This window comes from Ceratotherium simum, chromosome 37 (assembly GCF_057802395.1).
Source record: "Ceratotherium simum simum isolate JZ-2026a chromosome 37, ASM5780239v1, whole genome shotgun sequence".
Lineage (NCBI taxonomy): Eukaryota > Metazoa > Chordata > Mammalia > Perissodactyla > Rhinocerotidae > Ceratotherium > Ceratotherium simum.
The window spans coordinates 8634934-8662122 of NC_141936.1; the positions used below are offsets into that span (position 1 = coordinate 8634934).

Here is a 27189-nt window from a genome sequence, read left to right on the forward strand (position 1 = left end):
ATTTAATTCATCTCCAAAGGTGGTGAACAGGCTTCCAACCAATAAAACACAACAGAAACAATTTTGAAATAAGCCTTATATCTATACATCCCGAATTCTCAGCAGTTTTAATCACTTTAAGGAGCATAACTATCTCAATCTCTACAATTCCTTTGTCAGAAAAGTATAATAAAACTGAAAAGAGTTAGTATTTGTTAGAGTTTGTATCACTTAGGCATAGAGAATATAAACATGCAGGGCTTAATATGCTCTTCTCTAATTCTCATATTCTGCCAGATTATTGAAGGTTAAGCAAAATATAAATAATAATCAGTTAAGACAAATTATAATTTATTTACCTAGGTAAAACTAAATCTGGCCTTGGTAGAGGGAAAAAACTAACATTCTTTAGATGTTTTACAATAAAAAATAAATATTTTATACATAAAATTAACAAACACTCCAATCAATAACCATTAATTAATTCATTCAGCAAATATTTACTAAACACCAATGATATGGGTCCAGATAGTGGGGATACAGCAGTCAACAAAACAAAGCCCTGGAATTTCTACTTCCAGGAAGATGGAGTAGATGAGTAGATGTACCTTTCCCTGCTCCTCCTGCTAAATACAACTAAAGACCCTGGACATTATATATAAAGCAAACAAAAGAAGACTCAGAAAGGTAGAGAAGGCAGACTGACTAGGAGCCTTGGGGCATGAGGAACCACAGTGTGGTGAATTCCCTGAGTTTTCATTTTATCTTATATATCCCAGATTTGGAGCTGAAGAAGCCAGCAACAAGAAACATGATCCAATACATACAACTAAAAACATGACCCAATTACATGCTGTCTACAAGAAAGTCACTTCAAATATAACAATACAGGCACGTTGAAAGTCAAAGGATAGAAAAAGACATATCACGCAAATATTAATCAAAAGAAAACTGGAGTGGCTGTATTAGTATTTGATAAAGTAGACTTCAGAGCAAAGAAAATTACTAGATAGAGAAGGATATTATATAATAATAAAGGATCAGTCCACCAAGAAGACATAGCAACTGCAAAAGTTTATGCACCAAGCAGCAAAGCTTCAAAATATGTGAAGTAAAATCTGATAGCTGAAAAGAGAAACAGACAAATCCACAGTTGAAGACTTCAACACCCCTCTCTCAATAATTGATAGAACTAGACAGAAAATCAGCAAGGTTATAGAACTCAACAACACTATCAAACAACAAGAGCTAACTGACATTTATAAAACACCCCAAAGACAGCAAAATACACATTCTTTTCAAGTACTCACAGAACTTACAGCAAAACAGACTATATTCTGGGCCATAAATAAATCTCAATAAACTTATAAAAATTGAAATCCTATATAGTATATTCTTCAACCACAACAGAATCAAAACAGAAATCGTATACAGAAAGATGACAGAAAAATTTCCAAACACTTAGAAACTAAACAACACACTTCTAAATAATCCTGGGTAAAAGTGGATGAATAAAAATACGTATATCAAAAATCTGCGGTACGCAGTTAAAGAAGTGCTAAGAAAGAAACGTATAGTATTAAATGCTTACATTAGAAAAGAGGAAAAGTCTCAAATCAATAATATAAGCTCCCACCTCAAGAACCTAAAAAAAGAAAAGCAAAATAAATCCCAAGAAGCAGAAGAGATAATAAAGAGCAGAAATCAATGAAACTGAAAACAAAAGCAGTGAAAACATCAATGAAACAAAGCTGACTCTTTGAAAAGATCAGTAAACTTAACAAATCTCTAGCAGACTGACAAAGAGAAAAAGCGAAATGAACAAATTACCAATATCAGGAATGAAATGGGATTATTACTACAGAACATGCAGACATCAGAAAGATAATAAGGGAATACTTTCATCAAAAAGATAAGGGAAAACTATCACAAAGATTAAAAGGGAATATTCTACACATAAATTTGACTTCTTAAATGAAATGGATCAATTCATCAAAAAACACAAGCTAGGGGCCGGCCCCGTGGCTTAGTGGTTAAGTGTGCACGCTCTGCTGCTGGCAGCCTGGGTTAGGATCCCAGGCGTGCACCGATGCACCGCTTCTCTGGCCATGCTGAGGCCGCGTCCCACATACAGCAACTAGAAGGATGTACAGCTGTGACATACAACTACCTACTGGGGCTTTGGGGGGAAAAATAAATAAAATTAAAAAAAAAAAAAACAAACACAAACTACCACAATTCACCCATATTAAATAGGTAATTTAAATAGCCCTGTAACTATTAAGGATATTGAATTTGTAATTTTAAAATTCCCCAAAAGAAGTCTCCAGGGGGTTTCACTGAAGAACACTACCAAACATTTAAAGAAGAATTAACACCAATTCTAAAAAACCTTTTCTAGAGAATAGAAAAGGGAAGGGAATAATTCCCAGTTTATTTTATAAAGCTATTAATACTCTGATACCAAAACCAGACAGAGTACAAAAAAAGCTACAAAACAACATTCCTCATGAACATAGATACAAAAATACCTAAGAAAATATTACCAAATAGGATTCTGCAATATTTAAAAAAAAGTATATACCATGACCTATTAGAGTTTATGCCAAGAGTGCAAGGCTGGTTCAATATTCAAAAACCAGTCAATGTAATCCACCGTATTAACTGGCTAACGAAGAAAAATCACATCATCATATCAACAGATGGAGGAAAAGCATTTGACAAAATCCAATACACAATCATGATAAAAATTCTCAAAAAATAGGGTACTTCCTCAACTTGATAAACAGCATATACAAAAACCCAGCAGCTAACATTACACTTCATTATTAAAGACTGAATATGCTCCCCCTAAGATAGAAACATAGAGAAAACAAGGTAAGTATGTCTGCTCTCACCCCTCTTATTCAACACAGTGTTGGAATATACAATAAGGCAACAAAAGGAAATAAAAGGCATATTAGATAGGAAATGAAAAAATAAAACTGTCCCTATTTGCAGACGACAATAATGTCTACACAGAAAACCCTATGAAATCTAACAAAAACAAATAAAACTCCTAGAACTTAGGAGTTCAGCAAGGTCACAGAGTAAAGATAAATTCAATTCTATATAGTAGCAATGAACACACAGACACTGAAAAATAAAATTTACAATTGCTAAAAAAAAAAAAAAAAGCAAATACTTAGGTGTAAATCTAATAAAACATGTATAGAATCTATGCTAAAAATGTCACAGCACTGAAAGAAATCAAAGATCTAAATAAAGAGACATACCATGTTCATGGATTAGAACACTCAACATGGGAAAGATGTCAGTTCTCTTCAAAACAATATAGAGGTTTAACATAATTCCTATTAAAATCTCAGCAAGATTTCTGGTAAATATAGACAAGATTATTCTAAAATTTATATGAGAGGCAAAGGAACTAGAAAAGCTAAAAACTATTTAAATAAATATAAACAGAAATAAATCATTCTACCCAATTTCAAGACTTACTATATAGCTACAGTAATCAAGACTATGTGGTATTGGTGGAGGGACACACAGATCAATGGAACAGAATAAAGAACCCAGAAATAGACCAACACAAATACGCTCAACTGAATTTTGACAAAGGTGCAAAAGCAAGTCAAGGGAGAAAAGAGAGCCTTTTCAACAAAAGGTCCCAGAGCAATTGGACATCCACAGGGAAAACAATAAACCTTGACGTTAAGTCCCATACATTATACAAAAATTAACTCAAAATGATCACAGACTTGAATATAAAACATAAAACTAAAATTTTTTTGGAAAAAACATAGCAAAAAAATATCTTTGGGATCTGAAGCTAGGCAAAGAGTTCCTCTTAGACTTAATACCAAAAGCACACTCCATAAAAGGAAAAAATTTACCTATTGGACTCCATCAAAATTTAAAACTTTTGCTCTGTGAAAGACTCTGTTAAGAAGATAAAAAGATACAGAATGGGAGGAAATATTTGCAAACCACTTATTTAACCAAGGACTAGTATCTAGCATATATAAAAGAACTCTCAAAACTCAAAAGTAAAAAAGCAAACAATCCAATTAGAACATGGGCAAAAATCACGAAGAGACATTTTACTGAAGAAGATAAACTGCCAATAAGCACATGAAAAGATGTTCAATATCTTTAGTTATTAGAGAAATGCATATTAAAAACTACAATGAGAGATCACTACACACCTGTCAGAATGGCTAAAACAAAAAAGAGCAACATCAAATACTGCCAAGGATGTGGAAAAACTGGATCACTCATAGGCTGCTGGAGGGAATACAAAATGGTACAGCCCCTCTGAAAAACAGTGTGGCAGTTTTTTGAAAAAAACTAAACATGTGATCACCATACAACCCAGCAACTGCACTCCTAGACATTTATCTCAGAGCGATGAAAGACTTATGTTCACACAAAAACCTATCCATGAATGTTCAACAGCTTTATTATAATAGCCAAAAACTGGAACAACTCAGGTGCCCTTCACAGGTGAATGGTTAAACAAACTATGATACATCCACATCATGGAATACTACTCAGAAATGAAAAAGAAACAAACTATTCATATACGCAACAGTCTGGATGCATCTCTAGAGAATCACACTGAGTGAAAAAAGTCAACCTGAAAAAGTTACATACTATATGATTCCATTTCTATAACATTCTTGAAAGACAAAATATAGAAATGGAGAACAGATTAGTGGTTGCCGGGGGTTAAGGAGGGGGTGTAGGTGGGAGGGAAATGCATGTGGCTATAACCGGGCAACATGAGGGATCTCTATTGAAATGGAAATGTTCCGAATCTTGACTGTATCAATGTCAATATCCTGGTTGTGATATTGTACTACAGTTTTAGAAGAGGTTACCACCGGAGGAAACTAGGTAAAGGGTATATGGAATCTCTGTATTATTTCTTACAACTGCATGTGAAGCTACAATTATTTGAAAGTAAATTTAATTAAAACACACAGCCCTGCTCTCATGCATGTGACATTTTATAGGGGTGTAAACAGATCATGAACAAATATACACAGTGCCAGGTAGCAATAGATGCTATGAAGAAGAATAAAGCAGGGAAAGGGGACTGAGAGTGGAAAGGGAGTTATTACGCTGGAGAGAGGTTCACAGGGTGTACTTGGTAAAATGCTATCATGAAACTGACACTAATACAATCAACAACCAATTTCAGGTTATAAGCAAAGATTTCAAAAGCAGAAATAAAGAATCAACAAATGTACTTCTCTCCCCATTCTAACCTAACTTATGCACCATACAAATCCTTTAAGGGATTAGTTTATAGTATGGTACTATCTTTTTTCAGACATTTTTAATAGCTTTTTTATCATTTATGATATCAACTCCACTAAAGCAAAGTATTCAAGCAAGGTCTTCCAAGACTGCTGCCATCATCTTTTTATGGTAGTAAGACTCAAGTACACACAGGGTAACTAACTCACCTGCCTAGTTAACCAGCCGGGACGCCAGAACTGAGGGGGTCTTAAGCATTCTGTTTATACCCTTATCACATTAGTAATCTCATTCTGCCATTCAAATCACTTTCATTGGACTCCCCTTCCCCTCACTGAAATCGTCAAGTACTGTGCGGGGAGCCTATAAAAATGCCTTCTATATATATGAAAAAAGCCTGTAGCACTGACTTTTTTTTCTACTACTATGCAAATTAACATTAAATAATCACCATCTTACAGAACCGGGAGGTAATGGTAAACACTTCTGTACTTAAAGTACAATGGAACAACCTACCTTGAATTTCTCCCTGAGGATCTTTGTAATACCACTTCTGCATTGCTTCATGCATCAAGGGAATTGAGACTCCCTTAGCTCTGTGCTCTTGCAGTTTCGATGTCAATCTCTCGTCATCTAGTGCGCTGTCTTGGAGATAAGCCACCATCTTCTCAGCTTGCTAATAGAAAAACAAAAAATGGATTGTGGAAACAAATGATTCTAAATTAATACTTGTATACATAATTAAAATGCCTACCCTTTTTTTGACCTATTTGATCTATGAAAGGCATATGTAAGGAACACAGCAGGGAACAATTTAATTCTTCCAACAATACCATGAAATAGGTACTATCCTCATTTTACAGAGGGGGAAACTAAGGCTCAGAGAGATCAAGTCTTGCTCAAGTTCTCAAAATTATTAAGCAAACCAAACTGAGATTAAAACACAAACCGGTATGGATCAAAGCCCAGGCCTCTAATCAACACACTAATTAGAGTACTTTTTCAACTAATAAGCCATTGGTCAATCCTAAATTGTATTAACTAAACGTGTAAAAACATGAGTGTTAATAGAACAAAAGGCTCAATTAATACAAAATCTTTTACAAGTTTTACTAAGACATTGCCCTCTTTCTTCAGCATTTCCTGCCACCAGCCACTCCACCCTGAAGGAAAGAGAGTTTCCTCTGTAGAAAGCAAGCTATCATTTACTTTACATATAAACAATGGTATATACAATCTTAGGGAAATCTAGAGACATGAATAAGATGTTAATATCCTGAGAGTTTAACTATTTTCCCTGTTACACCTCAGGCAAAACACAGAGAAGACACAAGTGCCCATCCACAGCTGCTTGTATTCGCCATTTTTGACATTCCATTAACTTTCAAAAAGAAAAAAGAAAAGCAAACAGCTAAGGGCAACCTGAGAAGAGCAAAAAATAACCTGACATAATGACTACTACATAGCAGAAACTTACAAGCATGAAATGATTTGAAAGACAATTACTCACATAAAAAAATACTAGACATACAAATAACTTTTCCAGTATATAAAATCTAAGGTACAAAACTTCCATTTTTGAATATTCATTTAATGCTTTCCAATTTTTGTGGCAGTTTGAGAGGAGAAAAAAAGAATTACATGCTTTTTACCTGCTCCAAATGTTTGAGACCCTCTTCGTCATCCGGCTCTGTGGAAACACTGCCCATACCAGGAGCACCTACGACCGGCGTTTCAACTGGCTGGAGGGCAGGACTAGGAGTGGGAACAGGAGGTGGGAGTATGAGAAGAGGAGACGCTGTGTCTGAAGGGATCTGGGACAGGGACTGCTGGACATCAGGAACCATTTCTAGAGGAAAAAAGTGTAGATAGATGAAAACCCTTTAAAATAGAGATTCTCACAAAGGATAACTCTACCTTATCAACTTGGGCAGATTGCTAACTGGGCTCAACGGACACGTGAACTGTGTGTCATGAACACTGCGCTACTTCTTACGGAGAAGTGCAGTATTTCTCCCTAGAATGACAGAAGCAGCTCCCTAAAATGACCAAATATAAGGATGAAAAGGTATCCAGAAGGGCATTCTCCAGTGCCTACCTGTGTTGTAGTGCATCTACCCAATGGTTATAGGTCTACCTCTTGAAAACAAACAGAATCAGTCTAATTCCTTCTTTATATCATGCCTCTGAAGAATAAAGACAGTTGATAAAGCACGGCAAATCTTCTCAAAGATGTCATATCTCATCATCAAGACCTTTATTAAAAATATCTGCAATTATCTTGAATAAGAACCTAATTCAAGCCATAATTAATCTAATTCAATACTTTACATTTTACAGGATAACAAAAAGCACTTAGAGTCTCCCAGTGCAGTGCAGGAAGTTCTTCTCAATAAGAATCAAGACTGCAGGGGCTGGCCCAGTGGCGTGGCGGTTAAGTCCGCGCACTCCACTTCAGTGGCCCGAGGTTCACTAGTTCAGATCCTGGGCGTGACCTACTCACTGCTCATTAAGCCATGCTGAGGCAGCGTCCCACACAGAAGTGCTAGAAAGACCTACAAGTAGGGTACACAACTACGCGCTGGGGCTTGGAGGGGTAAAATAAAAAAAAGAATAAAGACTGCCAAAGAAGTTCTGTCTTGGTTCCTGTTTCTAACCTCTAAGTATGCAGGCTCTTAAAAAGGAAAGGGGAATGGAAGTAATTAGATACAACTGCAGTTTCCCCTTTGAAACCTTGTTTGTTCAATTACAGATAGTTTCTCCAAATTCCTGTTCCTCTCACTCTTTCCTTTCTTTGCCAAACTTCTTAAAAGGACAGTCTACACAAGCTGTCTCCACTTCACCACCACGCACACCTGTTGCAATCTGACTTCCACTCCCAGCCCTCCAGTAAAGCTTCCCTCCCAAAGACAAGCAGTGACTCAAAGTCCCCAAATCCAATACATTTCCAGGTCATCACCATCAAACCTCTTAGTAGTGTCTGACGCAATCTACCCAATTCTAAGCTGAAACATTCTCCTTCCTTAGTTTTCCCACTCTACTCTACTCTTGCCTCTGAAGATTTTTCTCTGGCTCCCCTTTATCTGCCCTCAAAAATAGGAATTACCCACAGTTCTGTTCTCAGTCCACTTTTCTTCTCACCCCTAAAAAGTGTATGTAACCTTCCAAATTTTCATTCCCTCTCTAGCCCTAAACTCTTCCCATCTAGCTATAGTCTCTCACTCACAGCTGCTCTCTGGCCATCCCTACCTAATTTCTGATCAACACCTCAGAATCAATGTTGAAAACTGCATTTTTTCTCTCCCCTCTCAAATGTGCTCCTCAATCTCCACTCTCTTTCTCTATTAATGGTACCATAATCCTCTCAGGTGTCCCACTCATCTCTGACTCTTCCCTCTTTGCCCTGATATACAAGCAGTGACTACGTCATGCCAGTTTCTACTTTCAAATCTCATCTGCCACCACCCTCCCTTTACAGGTGCACTGCCTACATCACAGCGACTGCTCTTGGAGCCCAAGAGATCACACTGCAGCCCAGCTGTCATCACAACAATCTACCCTACACACAGCTGTCAAATCCACGTTCCACCCATGTTTCCCACCATCCTCCTTTTCACACCTCATACTTCATCTAAATACAAACAGGAGCTGATTCCTGCCCACGCATGGATCAGTCCCACTTCCTTGCTTTAGCTCTCACTGCTACCTAGTACTGGAAGGCCCTCTCCCAATTCATCCAGCTACACCTGCCTCCAAATTCTACTTATTATTCCAAGACAAGTGCAAAGACACTTGCTTCCTGAAGCATTCCAGGAGTCTGCCAATCATGAATTCACATCATTATTTTTGGTCTAGATTACTGAAATACACATGCTTTACCTCCCCTATACACTATAAATCTATATAGTTTCAATCTTTAATGCACATCTATGAGGCTTTCTCAAAATATGCCTGTCAGAACACCATCCCTAAAATCTCCTAGAATAAGGTTCTAGGCCTGTACATTCAAGAGAATGAACCACAAGTAATTCAGGGGCACATCATAACTGAAAAATGACTATTACAAATGAAACAGGCCTCAAAATGTGCACGTTCCATAGTACCTGATATATAGTAGAGATTTAAATACTTGCTGACCTCATTCATTCAGCTTTGTTCTAGACATAAACTGAAAAGAAATCCTTGCTTCAAGTCCGCAAAATATCAGTTTATCAAGCAAAAAAGAAAATAAACAGATTTTTATAATATTGTACTGCTGTGTTAGAAATAGTGCTGGTTGTTTAAGAAACGAGAAGACACCTAACTTAGCTTGGGAACTTGGGGAAGGAGAGAGTTTCAGGCACAGAAAACAGTATGTGCGAGGGCACCGAGGCACGAGAACAAGGCACATTTCAGGACCTAACAGGCCGTGAGGCTGGTGAGTAGAGTTTGAAGGAGATAGAGACCAACACTGAAACTGCACAAAGGGAAGCAAATCCAGATCATGCAAGGTCTCACGGGCCATGTTAAAGGGTGTGAATTTTTATGGTGAATGACTCAATTAACCCTTCACCATCAGGCATTACAATGTCATTTTTAATTATGTACAAGAAGAAACAGAAATGAACATGAACATGACTACTAAGGTATATGAGCAATTTAAAATCAATACAGTAACACTGGAGAATGAGATATACCCTAAGCTTATTCTCTAGCAAAGGTAACGGGACTGCCACAGACTCACCCATGTTCTTTTTGGCCTCTTTTGGAACAACGGCATTGTCGTGTGTTATCTGGACACACACAGTCATTAAACGAAATGAAGGTACCTGACTGATATGGGAATCAAACTACTGCAGAGGATCCCAAATCCAGTTTGCTCAACTGATGCCACCAGGCTGGCTGTGTCCTAACACCCTAGGAAGTGAGATCCCCGAGCTCCACCCTTGCCTCTTCTAACTCTGTTTTCGTGAATTCTGGGATCGACACATATGTGGAAAGCAGTACTTGACTAGGTTTATTGGTAAAATAATCTATTCCAATAATTCACCACCAGAAGCAGTTCTAGGCGGCATAAACAGAAGCCTATTTACTGGCCCCAGCAGAATCCTATTTTAGCTTGTCAACTCTCATAAACACATACCGTCCCCTCTGCTGGGCACTTTCGTTGGCAGATTATTTTCTGTCCGACTTTCTTCTTCAGCTTTTTCCGTTTGCTCAGTTTTGGGTTCCTCTTTCCTCTCAAATGGTGGTGCTTCCTGAGGCTGATGGTCTGAAGGAGTACCTGGCCTAGCAGATGAGGATGAGGTTTGGGGTGTTTCCTCACTAGCATCTGTAACATGAAGTAATCTTAAATTATCAACTTCGGAAACTTCTGGTTTGACGAAAAAAAAGGTAAAAGACAAAAATGAGCCTTACCAACTCCTACTCTCTCAGTCTTATCTCCCTCTTTCTTATTTGTCTTTTCGGGTTCTTTGGCTTCTTCATTATGGCTACCCTCAGAGTCAGAGCACTCCTCCCCTTCCTCTACAGGCCGGAAGTCCATCTCCTGCTCTTCTGGAATAGGCTCTTTCTGCACTTTCTGTATCAAGAAAATACAGCCAAAGACTAACAGCATATTTGGATTTGGTAGGTCAGTGCCTGTCATGACATTTAAAACAAATTTCTTACCTTTAGAGAGAGGAATGCTCCAGATGAGTCAAATGTGCCCATTTCTTCTTCAGCATCCTCTAAGCACCATTCAGGCAAGCTATCCCTATCATCATCTATGCTTCCACTGCCGGAGCGCACCCTTCGATAACCCCGTTCATCATCCCGATCTCGAAAATCAAACTCAAACCTTCGCCGTCGTTCCATGTGTTCCCGCCAGCCTGCAGAACGAGGGCCATCTGGGATGAGGAGGGGGACACAAACCTTAGAAAAGCTTTACAACAATATTTGAAAAAAAATTCATGGATAGGAAATAAAGGAGAAAACAACAACTGAGAGCAAATTCAAGTGACTCAACCTATTGAAGAGAAAATTAGGTAAATTAAATGAAGTTCAGAGCTCAGCATATATATACCATCACTAAGTGACAAGAGCAGTTATCTTCATTAAGTACTGAGCTACACAACATACTCTAAAGCTTTCAAAGATAAATTTAAAACAAATCACTTTTAAAAGGACACTTTACTCAAAATATATACTTGCAATAAGCTTTAGGTATCTGATTGAAATGTTGATTAGCCACTCACTTGGCTCTCCTAGCCCAGACTTGCAGCACTGAATATCTTTCCATACTAAAGTCCATGCCTTCCCTTTGGCACATCTTAAAGCATTTTCTTTCTTCTCATGAAAATATCATTCTTTATGGATAAAACCAGCTCCCTGTGTCAATTCATAATATCAAACCATATGCCTACTTGCTAGTGCCAAGATCCCATTTGTAATTCTGATTCCCAACAAGTCATAGAATTATAGCACTGACAAATGTCAAAGAGATTTTATATAGCCCTCTATCCTAATTTTATAGTTTAAGAAACAAAAATTCTGACAGAAGTAACTTGCATAATGGCAAAGCAGAACCAGAATCCAATTCTGCATCCTCTACTGCTTTTTCCACAATAACATGCTTACTCTCCTTCCCCTTTTCTCTCATCTCTTAACTCTCCCTAGGGAGTTTTTATTTCTGTATAATACCCCCGGGGACATTCCTAAATCCACCCTAGCATACTTTTTATTACATCTATTCCAACAGAAAAAGACTGCCTAAGAATAAAAAATCCTAGTTAAGGTATTTTTTCCAAAAAAGAAAGGGAGACTCTTGTTAAAATCTGACAAACCTGAGTCTAAGAGAGTCCTAAAAAGAGAGGCAGGTTTTAACCTATTAGAATTTTCTATCCTTGACCGCTTTCTCTGTGGGAGATACATAAAAGAAATGAGGCCAAAGTTAAATGTTCTTATTATTGAGGCCCAGTTTGCTAAAACTAGCAATCTAAAAATCAAACTGAAAACCAAAGCACAAAATATAAAAATGCCAAATACAGATAGCATCTTATAAGCCACTCACAAAAAGGTAAGAAGACACTCCCACACTCCCCACCCTTATAAACAATAAAACACTATTTACTACCTTCAAAAGAAGTATTCATGATCAAACGCTGGATTCCACAGTATTCTGTCCACCACTATCCTTTCTAAACCGTCTGGAAGGGTACACCGTGACAGGAATCTATCCTCCTAGGCATCTGGCTCAGGTTTCCTCTTACTGAGTTTCCTAAGTTCAGCTCCCACGGTGGATGCTTAGCTATCCTCAATGCTCCCAATTCATCCAGTGGTGAGCCCTACCTTAACAAAACTATATCCCATAATTCTGTTGTTGTCTTACCAACTGTTAATAAAATTTTATTCATGACACTAAATGTAGCAGATAAGGCACATCTATAGCTTATTAAGACTGACCGCTCCTTTACAGACTTTATATCAGAACCAAAATTTGACACCATTTTCATAAGATGAAATCAGTCAAAATCATTATATGTAAAATTTTAATCAAATTCTAACAAAAGATTAACTAAAATCTAAGAAATGTCAAGAGTAACTTATAACAACTGATATAATCAGACTTAATTTTTAATACGCTGGGTTGAAAAAGTAGTGATATTCTTTTTAAAAATGCATATTTACAGTGTTTTTTCAGCCCCATATTATCTTTATATCCCCCAAACTGTCTTTTAAAAATACATAGATAAAATATTTTGGAAAACTGTCAAGTTGATGACAAAACTGACATGAAAGTCAAATATTAGGAAGAAAGATTTAGGAAAGATTAAAAAAGACAATATATGTCCAAAATCTAAGCTGTTGGTGAGGACGGTCAGTGGCAGAATATGACACTCAAGTTTCACTTTAACTCCCTTTAATAGAATCAACATCAGACACTTGGGCTCAGAAACACTGTTCATCTTCCAAAACATTCACCTTGTTTGTTTTTGATCAGCTGGAATTTTTCTTCTCGCTCAGCCCAGATCCTGGCCATTCGTTCACTGAATGCTTGTTGGGAACATAGTCTGCAAACCCTTCTGCTTACAGGCAAGCTCAGCACAAAATGCCACGATGCCTTGAAGAGCACTGTAACATTTGGTTGCCCAGGACTGAGAGACTGATGAGAACTGCCTAGATAACTGTGATGTCAACAATGCCCACTAACAACAGAAAACTCGCCCAAGAGGCAGCCATAAGGAGTTGGGGTAAAAGCACCATAACTCTATCCAAAGATTAACTTCACCATGTTTCTACCTACTCACAACTCCATAAAGCACTCTAAATGCCTGCTATAATGTTTACTCAGACCAAGACCTACTGGTTTTGCTAACAACTTGATTTTAAAAAATAAATGAAAACAGTTATTATAATTTCCTCTATTAAAGGTAAGTTTCCTTGGCATATGGTTGATAAAATAACATTATACACGCGAAATTCAGAAGAAATGTACACACACTTTGTGTGCTTCCGTGCTGCATGACCCCACGATTCAAACGACAGTGGCATCTGATTATCATGAGGCACGGAATCAGCACTTTGGTAGGGGATGAACTTCGACACAAAGCACCAGTGTCCTCAATTACCAGCATATCTAATGTCAGAGAAGCACAGTCTGAACCATTCTGAAGAGTCAAACAGAAGAACTTACAAAACCACTAATCACTACTATTCTCCCTCCTTTTTCTAAAGTTGGACAAAAGAATGAACTTGTGATTATGTTTTTGACCTGGGTTTAAAGTTTATTCTTCAACTAAGCATAAATCACATTTTCAGGACAAAAAAAAACCTAAAAGAATAAATCCTTTCTTATGCAGGAAAAAAAAAAATTTTAGAGGGAGCATATATTCCTAAGTGAGCGTATAATTATATAAGTTTTAAAGCACGCTGGAAAAAACTCAAAGGCTTAGAGTTAGACAAAACCGAATGAAACCCTCTCTCATTTTTGCAGTTAAAGGCAACTGCGTCCCATTAAAACACACTATTTGCCCCAGAAAAATAAAAGCGATTGTAATCAACTCAAGAAATGTGGGGAATTTTTTTTTTTTTGGTGAGGAAGATTAGCCCTGAGCTAACATCTGTTGCCAATCCTCTTCTTCTTTTTTTTTTTTTTTTGCTGAGGAAGATTGGCTCTGGGCTAACATCCCTGCCCATCCTCCCCTACTTTATATGGGATGCCACCACAGCATGGCTTGACAAGCAGTGTGTAGGTCCATGCCCAGGATCCAAACCTGTGAACCCTAGGCCACCGAAGTAGAGTGCACCAACTTAACTGCTCTGCCACTGGGATGGCCCCAGAGATGTGGGGAATTTTTAGGTTGAAATTTTTTGTAGTAATAAGACTGAGTGTGATGACATAAATAATATGACTCTTGTTTTTTTTTTCTTTACCAGTTTACGTTTCCCGCTTAATCCCTAACAATTTCCACCACATCCTCACTCATTTCAGTCCCCGTGTGTTTTTACCCAACAGAACTCTTACCAGGACTGTGAGGTCGCCACCTCTCTCCATCCCTTCTTGATCCAGCTAGGCGCCAACCTCCTTCTTCATCTTCTCCATTTTGTTCCTCTCTGAAAATACGCCAATTTTCACTTTCTGAGCGTATAAATTCATGCTTTCTCCCCACTGATGTTGGTCCACCTTCCTCAAAATTTGGTCTCCCTGTAAAGAAAATAAGTAAACATGAGCCTCAGCTAGCGAGGATTTTGAAAACAGACTTGAGTGCTCAAATCAAACTTTCCTGCAAATGTGTCCATGTCAATGCTTGGACAGTATAAATAAAGTAACTGCAGATATATGCATATATTATTAGACGTTTCTTAAAGCTGAATGTTCATAGACTTGGCAATTATTTTTTAAACAAAAGTAATATGTACATTAAAAAATAAAAAAGAGCACAGGGCCAGCCCCGTGGCGTAACGGTTAAGTGCGCACGCTCCACTGCTGGTGGCCTGGGTTCAGATCCCAGGCACGCACCAACACACTGCTTGTCAGGCCATGCTGTGGCGGCGTCCCATATAAAGTGGAGGAAGATGGGCATGGATGTTAGCCCAGGGCCAGTCTTCCTCAGCAAGAAGAGGAGGACTGGCATGGATGTCAGCTCAGGGCTGGTATTCCTCACACTCACACACACACATTCTAAATAAATAAGTAAATAAATATTTAAAAAAAAAAAAAAGAGCATAAAATAAGTTAATCAAACTACCCCTACACAAGACCCCCAGAGTCTTACTCCCCCCAGAAGTAACTACCATTAATAGTTTTCTATAAAAGCCTTCCAAAAACTGTCCATGGCTATACTTATGCATGTATACCTACAGATGCCTCATTCAGACTCACGTAACACTTCCCTCAGAATGTTATACATATTGTTTTGTACGCTTTTTGTTTTCACTTAACAGTGTATCTTGGCAACCCTTCCTTACCAGCACATATTTCTTTTTTTGTCATACAATATTTTTAATTATATGATGTACCTTAATTTATTTAATCAACTTCTACTGGTGACTCTGCCCAAACAGGCTATCTGTAAATTTCAACCACTCTTTTACTCCAAAACAAACTGTAAACTCAAAAGTAGAGACCGTGAGCTATAATTTTTCATTTACTCTAGCACCTAGTACATCATAGGCATACAACAAATTGCTTTTGAACAGAATTCAAACCTAAGCTATGTCCAACCTGATGCAACTCAAGAGTTATACTAACGGAAAAGAGAGCCTGGTATACCAAGTAAACTAAACTGGTACTTTCAAAGGACAAAATTCTAAATTATGCAAATTCTTTAGTCACCATCCCACATGTGCTAACATATATAATTCATAACAGATTATACAAAATCTCACATTAAAGTAGTTGAAAATCCAGAACATACAGTGATGTCATCCTCAGTCTGTAACAATAAAAGTTACATATTCTCTCAGTGATAACCTCAATTCTTTTCATTAAATCATACTGAAATTGAAAAAAAATGAGGAAATTCTAAAATCTTTCTGGTCATCCTCTTATAATTCCATTTCACATGTATTAAGATTCAATATCTTCCTTGCCTAGACGGTTGTTGGGTTGTTAGCAGGTATTATTCTATTAAAGGATAAAATATCTTGGAATGAGCGGGATGCAATCATTTGCTGCGCTAAATACTATCCTATCTGCTTTCTTATTATGGGAGGCAGTCTCTAAAATAACCCCCAACTCCCTGCCTTCTGGCCTTTGTGTAATCCCCTTGCCTTAGTGTGGGCTGGATTTATCAACAGGCTCCTAACAAACAATACAGCGCAAGTAATGAGACGTCACTTCTGACACTAAGTTACAAATGACGATGGCTTCCATCTTAGATGCTCTTTCTGAGGGAATTCAGCTGTCAGGTCATGAGGCAGCCCTGTAGAGAAGCCCACACCACAAAGAAGTGAGGCTTGCCAACAGCCACATGAGTGAGCCTGGAAGCAGATCCAATTCCAGTTGAGCCTTGAGATGACTGCAGCCCTGGCAGACACTGTGATTGCAGCCTCAAGAGAGACCCAGGCCAGAACCACCTAGCTAAGCTGCTCCCTCCTGACCCATAGAAACTGAGATAATAAATGTTTACTGTTTTCAGCCACTAAGTTTTGGGGTAATTTGTTACACAGCCATAGATAATAAAAGCACTCATTTAACTAATTTAATCTTCATAACAATCCTTAGTAGTAAAGTTATTCTTCCCATTTTATAGCCAAGAATATTGAGGCTCAAAAAGATAACTCAGGAGAATTGTCCAAAATCACACAGCACTATTTAAATGGCATAGAGAGAATTCAAATGCTATTCTTCTGACTCATTCAACAAATATGTATTGCACACTAAGTACCAAGTTTCATAGATTCAAGTATAGACAAATTCCACGTCTGCCCTTGGGGTTAGAAGGGTTAGAAGACCTTCCAGGCTCTCTTGCTCAGAATAAAGGGGACAAACCACTTTACAAAGCACTACATCCATTATATGACTCGATGAAAAATGTAGCTATACTTAGAAAAGAGAAACAAACTTAAAACAAAGAAATCCCTAACGCGTAAAATTGATAAATGATGGGAAATGGCTTTTAACTCAAATAATCATTCAGGCACAAGCCATACGTGCCAGACACTGTGCAATGATTTAGGAATACGTGGTAATCCTACATGATGGACGAGCTAGTCGAAACACTCATTTTCAACCATTTTTACACTCAGCCTTTGAAAAGGTAATGAACGTACCAAAGTAACCAAAATAGCACTAAAGGCAAAATGCGTAACTCATCCAAAACTGGTCATTATAATTTTTTCTAACAGATGATAAACTGCAAAAAATAAAAGTTATTAAAAATAAAAATACTAGTAATCTCTCAATCTTAGAAATAGAATTCTATTTATCTGTGCTTAGCTTTTGTGTAACTTTATATTTTTATGTAGTTGCAATCAGTACATCTACTATTTTGTAACCTACTTTTCATCTATAATAGCAAATACTTCTCTGTGATTATACATCTTCCTATTAATACTAAAGGGTATTTACCAAGTATACTTGACTTCTCTGGCATAATTAGATTATTCCCCACTGGACAGGGACTTTATAATTAATTTTTTGAAAACTACAGATAATGAGGCAAGAAATATCTGTTTGCATATGTGTTTTGCTTTTTTGAACTATTTTTTCTGAAAAAAACTTCAAAAAGTGAATTACTAGGTCAAGTGACAGACTTCATACATTGACATACCTTTCCCCTGCTCAAAGGAAAGGGTCAAACCACCATACCATTTTACCTTATCAACACTAAGTGCTGCTATCCTTTTAAAACTTTTACTACTCTAACAGTTGTAAAATAGTACACTAACTTTGATATGAATTTTTCATATCAAAGACTTTCCATGCTGTTTACTGACTTTATTTCCTTTATGTTAATTGTTTGCATTTTTTTCTAAACTAACAGCTTCTTTACCTTTCTAAGTGTCAAGTCCTACATATACTTTTCATATTAGTACCTAGGAATAAGAAAAAGATAAAGAGCAGGATAGAGTAAAAATAGGGAAACCACAGGAAGAAAAAAATCTGGCTTTTCTACTTACTGAAAACCATCTTGTAGTTCTCAACCTGTTGGAAAACAAATACCTTATAAAGTTTGTATGATTACTTATGCCATTCCTTGTTCCAAAAAAGATTTGAGGTGGAAATTTTGAAGATAAAGACGAGCACAGTACCAAAGAAAGAATGAAGGTCTTGGAGTCATCAGACCTGATTTTAAATTCTGGCTCCAATTCTGATCTATACACCTTGACTAAAGAAGATCCAATTCCTAATCTTTGTGCGTGCACGTGCACGTGGTGAAGTGAAGCCACGTGAATTTACATGAACACTAGCCCATTCTAGTTCAAAAATTCTATAACAAAGGAATTCAGATTTTGTTATCGAGTGCTTGTTTCCATAAAATAATTCCTGGGGCCTGCCGGGTGGCGCAAGTGGTTAAGTGCACGCGCTCCACTGCAGCGGCCCAGGGTTCGCCGGTTCGGATCCCAGGCGCTCACTGACGTACTGCTTGGGCAAGCCATGCTGTGGCGGCGTTCCATATAAAGTGGAGGAAGATGGGCACGGATGTTAGCCTAAGGCCAGTCTTCCTCAGCAAAAAAAGAGGAGGATTGGCAGATGTTAGCACAGGGCTGATCTCCTCACCAAAAAAAAAAAAAAAAAAAAAAAAATCCTAAAAACTGCAATATACTTTCTGATATATCAAATACTGCATAATGAATAACTGTAACAGAAAGATCTAGGTGACAACTTCTCTAGTAAACCAAGGAAAACCAAAATAATATAATTCTGACATACAAAACATCTCCCACATGTAAGCACAAGGGAAGTGGAGTTCTGCCTTCAGGGGTCACTGTCATTTTCATAACAGAAGGGTGAAAAAGATTCAACAACTTTTAAATGGACTTCACACATCTTCTCCCTCTACCTTTAAGAAAACTTATTATTGAAGTATATAACATTCTTACCAAAAAGTACACAAACCACAAATGTACAATTCAAAGAGTTTTCATAAAGCAAATATATCATACAACTTAAAAAAAGAAAAAGAATATTTGGAGCTCTCAAAAGTCTTCATGTCCTCCCAATCAGCCCTTCTCCAAAGGTAAGCATTATCCTGACTTTAACCTCAAAGATTAGTTTTGCCTGCTTTTGAACTTTTTTGTGTGTGTGAGGAAGATTAGCCCTGAGCTAACATCTGCCAATCCTCCTCTTTTTGCTGAGAAAGATTGGCCCTGGGCTAACATCCATGTCCATCATCCTCTACTTTATATGGGACTCCGCCACAGCATGGCTTGACAAGCGGTGAGTCGGTCCACACCCAGGAGCCGCACCTGTGAACCCCAGGCCACCAAAGCAGAGCATGTGAACTTAACTGCTACACCACTGGGCCGGCCCCTTGAACTTTTTACTATAAATGGAAAATTCATTTATGTCTGGCTTCTTTCACCGAACATTATGGGAATTCATCCACGTTGTTACAGAAAACAGTCGCTTCTTCTTGTGCACTGCTGTACAGATTCTCACTGTATGAACAGACCACAATGTATTACTCTATTCTACTGCTGACTTAGGTTATTTCTAGTTTTTGCTGTTACAAATTGTGCTCCTATGAAGACCCTGGGATATGAAACTTGGTGAGCATACGTATGAATTTCTGTTGGTGTTTACGTGGCAGTGTAATTTCTGGGTCATAAGGTATATTCAACTTTCCTAAGTACTACCAAATATTTCCCCAGAGAAATAGTACTACTATACCATTTTCTGCTCGATGGAATTACTCAAACATTAAAATGAATGCCTCCTCTATGGACAAACACAATTAAAGACACAGGATTAAAAATAAATAGACTTAGGGCCGGCCCCATGGCTTAGCGGTTAAGTGCGTGCGCTCCACTGCTGGCGGCCCGGGTTCGGATCCCGGGTTCGCACCGACGCACCGCTTCTCCGGCCATGCTGAGACCGTGTCCCACATACAGCAACTAGAAGGATGTGCAACTATGACATACAACTATCTACTGGGGCTTTGGGGGAAAAAAATAAATAAATAAATAAATAACTTAAAAAAATAAATAAATATACTTAGACTTAGCACCTACCCTCCAGGTCCACAGTCCAGGACACACAAGTGAACTAATAACTTAATACATTTCAGCTGACAAAATGTATCCATATAACTCATCTGATCCTCATAACAACCACAAGAGTTAAGTCAAACATTATCAACTCCACTTGTTCCTGTGAGGAGAGAAATACCTGTAGGCGGGTTTCCCCAAGGTCACATAGCTGAGTAGTGACCAAATCAGGAACAGGACCTAGGTATTCCAACTCCTAATCCAGGGCTTACTCACAAATTAAAGAAACCAGAAGCAGCCAGAAATTCTAGAAGAACCAAAGTAGGAAGATGAAGAGCTTGTATCTAAGTCTAATGAGCTCTAAAAGGGCAACAAACATACCATGTGTGGAACATCTTGGGGACAGAGACTGTCAACATCTCTAAAAGGGGGAAGACGGAACTAAATTTGTTAATCTTCCAGCAGAAATGATGTCAAAATATACACCCCTAAAAAAAAAACTGTTAAGACCAACTTCCTCAATATAAAAATTTTACTCCGGAAATTATTTTGAGGGGAAAAAAACGACTTCAAGCACCATCTAATAAAATATATATTTCCAATTACTAACATGACTAAAAATTACACTGTATGCAAAACTGCTGTAAACATTAAAATAAATCCTTTATAATCTAAATGATAAAGTAGATTTGTATTTGTGTAAACTTGGGTGAGGGGGTGAGGGTGTCAAAGAGAATTTCATCTGTATAATTTGAGTTAAAAATATATGGGTCGGCCCTGTGGCTTGGTGGTTAAGTGCGCGCGCTGCAATGCTGGTGGCCCGGGTTCGGATCCCGGGTGCGCATCGAGGCACCACTTCTCCGTCCATCCTGAGGCCGAGTCCCACATACAGCAACTAGAAGGATGTGCAGCTATGACATACAACTATCTACTGGGGCTTTGGGGGGGAAAAAAAAAATATATATATATATATATATTTGTGTGTTACTGATAAAATTTAAAATAAATGATAAATATTAAAGTCGTTTATGGGCAACTTAAAGATAACATCTCAAGTTCCTTTTATGTCTAAAAATTCTAGGACTCCACAGTGAACAGGGCTAAAATGAGTGAGGGACACTCACATGGCCTTTCTCAGCATTTAAAATCAAAGTCTTTCTCTTTCTATAACATCAGCACCATGAGAAAGCTGAGTAACCAAATATTTTAGTTGACTTTTTTTAAATCTTAGATTAATTCATAAACAAGGTATTTTTTTTTTTTTTTTTTTGTGAGGAGATCAGCCCTGAGCTAACATCCGCCAAGCCTCCTCTTTTTTTTTTTTTGCTGAGGAAGACGGCCCTGGGCTAACATCTGTGCCTATCTTCCTCCACTTTATATGGGACGCCGCCACAGCATGGCTTACCAAGCAGTGCGTCGGTGCGCGCCCGGGATCCGAACCAGCGAACCCCGGGCCGCCACAGCGGAGCGCGCACTTAACCGCTTGCGCCACCAGGCCGGCCCCTATAAACAAGGTATTTAAAATAAAATGTAATTGAATAACTTACAAATTAATGCCAGAACCAAAGATTCCTAACCTAGAGTCAATGAATGAGCTTGGGGGCTATGAATTCTTGAACTGGCAGTACATAGTATGCTGGCATGCTTTTTTCTTTTTTCAGGAAAAAGGGTCTAAGGTTTTTGTCAGAGTCTTAAAGGGGTCTATGACCTCCAAAAGGTAAAGAAACACAAACTTAAAATGTATTTTTTTACATATAGGAAAAAACATAGCACTGAACTCTATATATACACTATCTGTGGTTTTGGGCATCCCTGGGGGTCCTGGAACATATGCCCCGCAGATAAGGGGACTACTATATACTCATTTGAATAATCTCATGTAAAATGCTGGATGCATGTTTAGTACATAAGTAGAATTATGTTATAGACCTTATTTGGTTGGTTTTGCACACCACCCTACTGATGGTTCCTTGGTGACAGACACCTAGGTTGGTTCCCTACTGACCCAGATAATACTATAAAGAACCTGAAAAGGAAGACTTCCTTTCTCAGGCAATTATAGTATCCTTATGGAGGGGCCTAGCTTTTCTCACTATTTCTCCTGAAGAGAGCTTAGCTCCAAACTTCAGTCTCTTGAGCGTCACTGTTGCTTAAGGACCTCATGTGCACACACTTAGAAGGGTAAGAGCTACTTACCCCCAAAAAAAAAAGTATTTTTTTCTAATCAATATAGCAAACACGACTGTTTTGTGAGCAACCTAAACTATCTGTATAATACGTGTTCTTACATCAACAGTAACTCAAGATGTATGAAAAGTGCTAAAATATATATATGTACTACATATATAAATATTTTCCCCAATGGCAGTAAATACTTGGTTGTTTTGGCCTTAATGTATTAAGTCTGAATATGATTCTTCTAAAAATAAAATTAAATTAAAATGCAGTGTTGGTTTTAGTCTGATCTAATTCAGTGGACTTCCTAAGGAGAAAGAGCAGTAAAACGGCACCTGTGTGCATGTTTGACACACAGCCAAAAATGGTGTTTATGGAAAACTTCAGATGGACCAAAGAGGCACTCAGCCAAGAAAATCTACAGCTGTGAGACTTGGAACTTACAAGTGTCCAAACTCCAAAAGCAAAAGTGGAATTATGGGACAGACTTTGAAGCTTGTTTATGTGCAAATTTTTCTAGTGAGTAACTTTGCAGTACTCTATTCAGATACATATTCTCTGATCAACACTAAAAATATTTTCTAATACCAGAGAAAACAGTGAAAGGGAATCCCATTCAGGTGTTGATATTTACTTTTCTTTTTTAATTACTTGTAAACAAAACTCAGGGTGGTTAGGTTATAGTTTAATTCTACATCCAGAGATTTGCAACTTTTCTCCCATCTTAACCCCCGAAGGGTAACAATACTCCACTGGCTACCATGCATCCTGAAAACTAGCAGTTCATGTCTGGAAGTGAAAGACTGGAGGGGCTGCAGCATATCAGAATCTCTTCGAGAAAGCACCTCATGTGGTTTGAATATGCCCCATATCCCTCACAAGCCTCATGCCCAGTCGTCTGCTGGTACACACCCAGGCGCTGCCTGAAATCTCTGGGGAAGACAATCAGTAGGTGGGCTTGAATGCAGAAGTGGAAAGAGACTCAGCACCTTCTAAAGAAAGCTAAGTACACAACGTAAGAAAGAACACTGGACACCAGAGCTAAAGGTTTAAAGTTGGGAGATTTTCTATGTACACAGGCAGGACACTGCACTCCAACTAAAGGTTTTGTTGTTTTCAAGTACAATGGGTACAACTATGGATTATATACTGGATTACTTCAGCCAGAAAGAAAATCAAACACCTTTAGGGACAGAAAGTTGAATTTAATAAAGAATAATGTACCTGGTTTTCGTACCTTGCTTAATCATTGTAAGTTTTCATAAAAAATAAATCAATAAATGAACAGATATCTACTATTTATATTCAATCATAGAAGTTGTAGAGCCATCTCCAAATGAAATCACTAATTCTGTTTAGATGGGAGGGCCCACGTGTTTTAGGGCGAAGCTGGTATATCATCTATGCCAATATGAGTTTCATCTCAGCTAACTTGGCAACCTCAACCAGAAATGAACTGAACTGCACAGACTATTATAATAAGAGTGCCATGCTCCTGAGTGGGCACTCCGGAGCTGGCCTAAAGTATCCATACAGTTAGTAATTAGGAGTTAGCGATTAGGAATCACTGTCTAATAGACCTTGGCATACTTTCAAATGGCAGAAATCCAGAAACCAGAACTCCTTCACTTGAGACATTTCTTTGTTGACGATCATTTTGCCAAATTGTTTTTGCCTCAATATATTCTGAAACAGAGGATACTACGGAAAGAGCTTCTAAGTTTGGTAAAATCCTTCACTATCTTGCTTACTATAATGTCTATTCAAGACACATGGCAGATATTCCAGAACTTCTGCTTTCTGAAAGGCAGTGTTACACTATATTTACTCTGGCTTTTTTCCCCCCAATCAGTTAACTGGCTACTGATATAAAGTATAATTTCTACCAGTACATGCAGGGAACAAGCATCACATACAAGTTCCTCTTTTATGCTTTTACCTTCTCTAGCTATGAAGGTCAAAGTTTCCAATGCTGTGTCTGAACTTGTATTGAAATGTTTGGCATTAATAAAACAAAGAAGGAATTAATATTTTTTTTAATTGGGGGGGAGGAAAAGGAATCTACAAAGGCAGATTTCATTTTCTAAGTAGCATTATACTGGTCTACATTAATAATTTTCCCAGCAGGCCTTACACGATTTTACTCTGAACAATCACAGCCTTTGTTTCTCCGATCCTCTTACATGTGACATTTGATCAAAGTTTTAAAATCAGCAGCTAACAGAGATGGAGAAAAGCACTGCTCAGTAAGGCATTATACAAAGCCATCCCACAGCTCATTTCGAAGTTGCTACAAGCTGGATCACAGGTGTTTTCCAGCTAATCATTATTTAGATGTTAAGTTAAATTTTCTGTACCCTGAACCCTACGTTTTACTGCATGTCATCATACTTCTCCTCAGGGAAACTTCCCCTAAACATTACTAAAGCATATCTTGAGAAAATTCTTCAGTTCTTTCACACAGGTGTGTTTTTTAAAGATAAGTACAAGGTACCAAACAGTTGGTTTATTCTCATTCAAGGGCTCTGTACATAGTTTAAAAAAAAAGTCTGCCTCCTTGCCCCCACTAAAAAAAGATTTCAGGTAACTAAATTACCTATATTACTAGTTCTAGAATTAGTGGTAGTCATTCTGATGAGATGGGATATGAAAAGATAACTAGTAAAATTAATTCATTGATTCATACCTAAAACTCCTTATCCAAGGAAATCTTCCCCAAAGAAATGGAGGAAAAAAAGACCAGTAAAGGAAATATCTCACACTTCAGCATGCTATATAAGGAAAGACGGCTGAAAGGAAATCTTGCAGGGAATTTTATCCCTTTGAACTTGTAAATAAACTCTTAAGTAAGATTATGAAAACTTACTAAAGACTGGTCCTGATTAGAGGGAAAAAATGCACCCCTTCTCCAAGTCAGTTCTAGAGGCTTTCTCCAGAGTTGTTAAGGTTTGTGTTGGGTAAAGAAAGACCTCCTAACAAACCAGCATTCTTTTCCACATGATCAGAGCTAATTGGCCCCCCTGCAGACTAAGTGACCAATCACATCAGCTTCAGCTGAAACCAGCCCCCACGACATTATAAACAGAGGAATGTGAACGGTAAACCCAGTCCAAGAAGAGAACCTACAAACTAAACTTGTAGACTAAAATTACCTCATCAAAAAGACAGACTCCAAAAGTTTTCTCAAGACCTACCTGTGCATACAGGCTGACCCAGCAAAAGAACTGGTGAGTACATGAAATAATATTCATTCTTACTCCTTTCCTTGAGGGGAACAGAGAAAGAAATTGATTGGCATATAGGGACAGAGCTAAATACTGCCAATAGCGTTTTAAAACAAAGACATTACTTATAGGGTCATACATTAAGGCTCTTTATTTTTTTTCCTTAAATTTTAGAAATGGAATAATAGCCCTACTGAAAGCATTACTGAAAATTTTGTTTTATTAAATATATACTAATTCTCCATTATAATACAGAAATGAGCAGAAGAGAAAGTCCCCAGAAAAAAATTCAGTGGTTTTTAAAAAAATACACCTTTTTCTTTTGGAAGGGATTAAAGAAACCCAAAATGAGCATTCAAAAAGAAATGACCAAAAAAAAAAAAATCACTTTTATTTTTTTAATCCATGAAAAAACAGATGAGTAACCTAATTTTAAATTCTTTTTAAGCATGGAATTATTACTGAAATTAGATGCTTCTGCAAACAAGAAATTAAAATATAAAAGAATTTCTGAGCTTATATAATAGAATTAGAATGCACATTGCTTGCCCTAATTTATGGAGGGCAGGAACCATGATTATAAGACTCTCTACAGCCTTTAAAGTGTTTTCACCAGACGTGAAGAAACACATTGTAATACTGTAATCATTTAATATTTGTAGTTATAGTCTATACCTTAACTGTTTAATATGAACTACACTACTACATTACAACATGGTAACAAAAGACATAAAAAATTAAGTGCTACAACCTAATGAGTCTAATGAATCCATTATTTTGACGTCAAATAAAGAAGCCAAACTATCATTTTTATAAAGCACTATTTTTCCACCAAACAGTTTATAAACAGGCAAATATTTTACAGCCCACACACAGAGATACAAGCAAACCTTCCCAAGCTTTGATTCTACTTTCTATTGGGATCACTTGATGCGAATCATATAAATATAAACTAAGACAAATACATTCAAAAAGTACTTGTGTGCCTGTGAAGATATGAAAATTACTTTGAAATATAATAGTATAAACATAACACCTGTCTATCAGACACTTTTAAATTTGATGGAAAGAAAATCCATATATATCAGGCAACAACAATATAATTTTTTAAAATACCATACAAGCAGATGTAAAATCATACAGAAAAAAAAAAAAATCATGCAGGAAATCTCTGTCAGCTCAGGGACATGGTAATAAGCTTACAAACACGCAGGGTTTTTAGGGATCATGTTATTTAATTCCCTTTTTTCTTTCTTTTTTTAATATAAGGAAGCCCGGCCAAGGAGATTCGGTGGCTTGCCCAAATTGACACAGCTATGTAACCAACAGAGCCAGAGCCTGGTGGGCTAGATTACCCACCTTGTCTTCATTATACTAAAGAATGGACTTATTCAGGGTAATCAGTTAAGTGGGGATCAAAATCTTACTTCTCTCA

The 27189-nt window shown here is 37.5% G+C and overlaps 1 protein-coding gene across 7 annotated transcripts in view; it reads right to left on the bottom strand.

The window, feature by feature from the left end:
- The window catches only part of GIGYF2 (GRB10 interacting GYF protein 2), a 137074-nt gene that overhangs the window by 43752 nt on the left and 66133 nt on the right, over positions 1-27189 (bottom strand). For 5 of the 7 annotated variants that reach the window (XM_087424676.1, XM_087424675.1, XM_087424678.1 and 2 more), the window contains 6 exons: positions 14726-14905; positions 10891-11108; positions 10639-10801; positions 10364-10552; positions 6894-7090; positions 5758-5917 (listed from right to left, as the gene is read on the bottom strand). In XM_087424676.1, coding sequence (XP_087280802.1) covers positions 5758-5917; positions 6894-7090; positions 10364-10552; positions 10639-10801; positions 10891-11108; positions 14726-14905 — 1107 coding nt within the window. Of the gene's footprint in view, positions 1-5757; positions 5918-6893; positions 7091-10363; positions 10553-10638; positions 10802-10890; positions 11109-14725; positions 14906-25724; positions 25795-27189 lie in introns of all 7 variants that reach the window. The other 2 variants (XM_087424679.1, XM_087424677.1) reach the window with 2 other exon arrangements.